At 37.9% G+C, this 5024-nt stretch overlaps 2 protein-coding genes across 2 annotated transcripts; both read right to left on the bottom strand.

The window, feature by feature from the left end:
• Nucleotides 1-220: 220 nt before the first annotated feature.
• On the bottom strand, nt 221-826 carry LOC141620025 (uncharacterized). Its single transcript, XM_074437004.1, has 2 exons — nt 753-826; nt 221-623 (listed from the first exon to the last, which is right to left on the bottom strand). The coding sequence occupies exons 1-2, from the start codon at nt 824-826 to the stop codon at nt 221-223; spliced, it is 477 nt and encodes a 158-aa protein (XP_074293105.1).
• Nucleotides 827-948: 122 nt separating this feature from the next.
• Nucleotides 949-4728, bottom strand: LOC141620024 (uncharacterized). Its single transcript, XM_074437003.1, has 4 exons — nt 3616-4728; nt 2766-3326; nt 2458-2714; nt 949-1762 (listed from the first exon to the last, which is right to left on the bottom strand). Exons 1-4 carry the CDS (start codon nt 4726-4728, stop codon nt 949-951), a joined length of 2745 nt encoding a protein of 914 aa, XP_074293104.1.
• Nucleotides 4729-5024: the final 296 nt, after the last annotated feature.

Genomic DNA, 5024 nt, shown 5'->3' with positions numbered 1-5024 from the left:
TAATATGTATCTATCAAGCCAAATTAGGTGCCAAATCGCCCTATTTAACTTATATCAATTATATAACCCGGTTTTATGGAAATGCGTGATAATAACTTTTTTTTTTTGGTAAATGGTAAATATATAAATAAAAGAAAGGTTCAAGTACAGCTCAGCTATTACAAAGAATACATAACTTTTCGCGACAAAGAGTGGACTAGCCTATACAAAGATATACAAATTACATAGGAAAATAAGCTAACCATTCTAAGTCACGTTGACAAATTCTACCAGTATTACGAGCCCAAGACCTGTTAATACCATCCTTCATTACTCGCTTGATCATCACTTCAGGACACAAAATAGAAATATCAACCTGAGCTTTGTTCCTTGCTTTCCAAATAGCATAAACTAATCCAACATGAAGAGCACAAATGATTTTCCTTTGTAGCTTACTCCTATCATGCCCTCTCTTAAACCAGCCAGCCAAATAAGTGACAGGGAACGAGACTCTCAGGCACTGCTGAAGAGTGTGGACACACAGCTTGCTATAGCAACAATCAAAGAAAAGGTGATCATGGGATTCATCCGCCATTCCACAAAGAAAACAAGTAGGATCTACCTGCACACCCATCCTATTCAACCTGTCCTTTGTCAATAAACGCTTGTGCATAGCAGCCCAATAGATGAAAGAGGTTTTAGGAATATTGAGGTCATTCCAGCAAACATATCTCTAGGGATCTGTAGCCATAGAAGGTCTGATCCAGGAATACCCATCCTTCACTTTGTAACCTTTATCTTCACCTAGCCATTTACCAGCCATATATCCAGGAGCAAAAACTTTCATAGTATGGGCAATTTTCTTCTAGGACCAACTACAATCAGGAGGAGGATCATAGCAAGTCCAGTCTTTTCCTTTCATATAGACATGATTCACCCATTTCACCCATAAATGGTCCTTTTTAGAAGCTAACCACCCGATGTATTTCCCCAAAAAAGCCTTATTCCAAACCTTAGAAGATTTAATGTTGAGCCCCCTTCCTCCTTTGGAGTGCAGCAGGTGTCCCGTTTCACATTTGGGGTTTTCAGATAAGTGTCTTTCCTTCCGCAAAGAAAATTACGACATAGGGCATCAACCTTGTTTATAATACTATTAGGAATAAGGACAACGGAAGCCCAGTAAGAGTGCATATTGGTTAAAACCGATCTGATCAAAGTCAGTCTACCAGAGTAAGATAAATGCCTTGCCCCCCAAGCTCTAATCTTTGAAGTGATTTTGTCAACCAACTTCATACCATCATTCTTTGTCATTTTTTTAGACGAAATAGGGATACCAAGGTACTTGAAAGGAAGATTACCTCTCTTAAATCTGGAGACTAGTAGAATCTCATCAATATCTTTATGAGGCACTCCACTAAAGTAAATATCAGACTTATCATTATTAAGGGTCAACCCAGAGGCCTTGGAAAAAGTGGCAAAAGCCCTCAACAACCACATAATAGAGACAACATCCCCTTTAGAGAACATTAGTAAGTCATCAGCAAAAAGGAGATGGTTCAATCTCAAAGGCTTACACAATGGGTGACATTTGAAATCAGATTGTTGTCCCACAACATTTAAAATACGAGACAAGTAATCCATACAAAGAGTAAAAAGAAGAGGGGATAATGGATCACCCTGTCTAAGACCTCTACTACCTTTAAAAAATCCAAAAGTATTGCCATTTAAAGAAAGGGAGTATGAAGGTGAAGTGACACATTCCATAATTAAATCAATGAACTGCCTAGGGAAGTTAAGGGCATGAAGCATACTAGACAAGAAATCCCACTCCACACTATCATAAGCTTTCCTTAAATCAATTTTAATGAGACAACGAGGGGAGGCAGTCTTCCTATTGTATTGTCTAACAAGATCTTGACAAATAAGCACATTTTCAACAATACTCCTTCCTTTAATGAACACCCTTGGTTAGGGCAGATCAAATTAGGAAGGACATCCCCAAGTCTAGCACACAGAATCTTAGCTATATAATTGTAAATGGTGTTACAGCAGGCAATAGGTCTAAACCCCATGACAAAAGTAGGGTTAAAAGTTTTTGGTATGAGGGTTATATTTGTAGCATTAAGTTGTTTGAGGAGCTTACCATTTTGGAAAAAATTACAAACAGCAGTACTAATGTCCACCAAAAATAATATCCCAAGAGTCTTTAAAAAATTGGCTAGAATAGCCATCAGGGCCAGGAGATTTGTTGGGAGGGATAGAGAAAAAATAGGCTCTCACCTCATCAGGACTAACAGGTTTAAGTAAAAGGGAAGCATGCTGGTTAGTAATAAGCTTACTTGTCCTCACAGTGGGATAATGAATCTTCTAAACAGGCTTGTTGGTCCCCAGTAAAGAAATATAGTAATCTAGGAAAGCCTTCTCAATGGAAGAAGGATCAGAATGAGTAATACCATTCAAATATTTGATCTGTAGGACCTTATTCTGAGTAATCCTAGCTTTAATTTTCCTATGTAGAAAGCGGTGTTTGCATCCCCTTCTCTGAGCCAATCAGTTTTAGCTTTTTGTTGTAGGAAGCTAAACCTTGCAGAATGGAGCTCAGAATAAAGCTTAGCAGCCTCCTTTTCAGCTTGAAGAAGGGTAAGATCATCAGGATGAGAATGCATACGAGTTTGAATGTGATCTAGTTGTTGTCTGGCCACCTCAGTAGATTTCTCAATATCAGAATAATTGTTCTAGTTCAAATTCTTCAAAGATTTTTTCAGCTTTTGTAATTTCTGGACCACCTGAAACATAGGAATACCAGCAATAACTGTATCCCATTCTGATCTGACAATACTCTTAAAATTAGGGTCCTTTCCCCACATATTGAAATATCTGAATGGAGTTTTCCTAAAATGGGGGGCCTTCCTTCTGTAGCAGATCATAGGAGAGTGGTCAAACAGGCCATCATTCATAAAATAAGAATACCTATCTGGATATAAAACCATCCATTCATTATTGACAAGGCATCTATCAATATGGGAGAATACTCTGGTGACATGGTCTTGTTTGTTGTTCCAAGTGAAAAAGAAACCCTGAGCTTTGATATCCACAATATCACAATAATCTACACATTGTCTGAAGTCAGAAATTTCCCTCCAGAGAACAGTCCTTCCTATCCTTTCATTATAATTTAAAAGAGAGTTAAAATCTCCACAAATCCACCAAGGAAGAGAATTATTATCCTTAATCTGCCTCAACTCATCCCAAAGACTTTTCCTACCATCCTCATCATTGAAACCATACACAACAGTGAACAAAAAGATATCACCAGTAGAATTTTCTAAAACATTCACTGTAATTTGCTAAGCAGAAGACACTAAAAAGGAAATATTAAAAACTTGAGAGTCCCATATGATCCAAACCCTTCCTTTAGGATGGTGCATATTATTATTCATGCCTGACCAAGAGGGACCCAAATTATTAAGAACACTAATAAAATCATGAGTCTTAATCTTAGTTTCAACTAACCCAAAAAGTCCTACTTTATTCTGATGCAAAAACCATTTCACATCAGCTTGTTTATTAGGATTATTAATACCTCGAACATTCCAACACCCAATATTATCCATTATTAATAAAAGGTGAAACTACTGGACCACCATTCTTTTCTGGACTACCCTTAGGTGACAGCACATCAGCATAAGAAGCACCAGAACCAACAAGAGAGTAATGTTCTTGACGTACCAGTTGGATAATAGGACTTGTAGATATTATAGCACTGGAATTGTGAATAGTAGGACCACCAAATGAATGAGACGAGGGAACCTGGGTGACATGAACAGTAGGCTGTTCTCTAATGATAGGCCTCCACACTTGAGTAGCTTTCATCACTACTGGGGCAACTTGCACATGTACTGGTTTTTTACACATATTTTTGGTATGACCAATGCCTTTACATAGATCACATATATCAGGTCTCCATTCATACTCAACCAACACACTTATTTCATTCCCTTTTTCATCCTTAAAGTAAATTTTGTCTGGCAGTTCTTGACCCACTTGAACTTCAACCATAAGACGAGCATAACCCAATCGCGTTTTGTCCATGATTGGACCATCAATACGCATGAATTTTCCAAACAAATCCCCAAACTTTGCCAGACAACTTTCACCCCAAAATTTCAACCTCAGACTACATAGACGAAGCCAGATAGCAACATCTTTAATTTTTTCTTTGGCCAAGGAGGCAGTCTCAGTCCATGGCTTCACTACAAAAGGTTTGTTGTTAAACATGGGGAATCCTTGTTTCAGAACAAGGTCCTGGCACTCCATGGTAGGGAAACGCACAATAAAGACCCAATTAGGAAGAAATGATATCTTATCATACTTATATTTACCCCATAGTCGTTGAATAAAACCAGACAGAAGTGACCATAGGGGATTACCTCCCAACACATAACATATAACCGCAGTAGACCAATATTCAATCTCAGGTTGTACATCTTCGAGAGTAACTTGTAAAAGAGGACTAGGAGAAGGAGAGGGGGAACTTACTGCCGAACGAGAACGTTTCCTACCAGTAACCTGGGCCCATTCCTCTTCTGCAACATCATCCTCCTTCTTAGACACAACAGGACTAATAGCATTCTCCACAATTTCGTCCAAATCAATAGGAGGGATTTCCATCATATAATTGATGGATTTGGTACTCTTCGCATCTGATGATTGAGGAACATCCTTCACTGCAGATTGAGATGGATCCATGGGATCGTCTAAATTAATGCCAGAAAGATTACTAAAAGAGAGACGAAGCTTTGCTTTTGATCGAATTTTTTGTTTGATTTGCGGAAGTCGTGATTTAGGTTTAGATTTCCTAGCTATATTGCAGGGAAACCCTAATTAAACTAGAGAGAAGCCAGAGCTTTCTCTCACTAACTTTCCCATTTTTTATTTTTTTACCGTGATAATAACTTATTAAAATCACAAATCAATACTTAAATCAAATTTAAACTCAAGTTAATTATCCTATCACTCTTAGTACTCAAAAATTAGTCATCACT

This window comes from Silene latifolia, chromosome X (genome assembly GCF_048544455.1).
Source record: "Silene latifolia isolate original U9 population chromosome X, ASM4854445v1, whole genome shotgun sequence".
In the NCBI taxonomy this organism is placed as follows: domain Eukaryota; kingdom Viridiplantae; phylum Streptophyta; class Magnoliopsida; order Caryophyllales; family Caryophyllaceae; genus Silene; species Silene latifolia.
The sequence above is the reverse complement of the archived record's forward strand: the minus strand, read 5'-3'. Positions and strand labels throughout refer to the sequence as shown.

Coding starts and splice junctions, on each gene's coding strand:
- LOC141620025 (XM_074437004.1), bottom strand. CDS start 826: ATGAAAGTTTTTGCTCCTGGATATATGGCTGGTAAATGGCTAGGTGAA. Junction 624..752: donor GGTTACAAAGTGAAGGATGG/GTATTCCTGGAT, acceptor GACAAAGGACAG/GTTGAATAGGATGGGTGTGC.
- LOC141620024 (XM_074437003.1), bottom strand. CDS start 4,728: ATGGATCCATCTCAATCTGCAGTGAAGGATGTTCCTCAATCATCAGAT. Junction 3,327..3,615: donor CAGAAAAGAATGGTGGTCCA/GTAGTTTCACCT, acceptor TCTTCTGCTTAG/CAAATTACAGTGAATGTTTT. Junction 2,715..2,765: donor CTGGTATTCCTATGTTTCAG/GTGGTCCAGAAA, acceptor AATTTGAACTAG/AACAATTATTCTGATATTGA.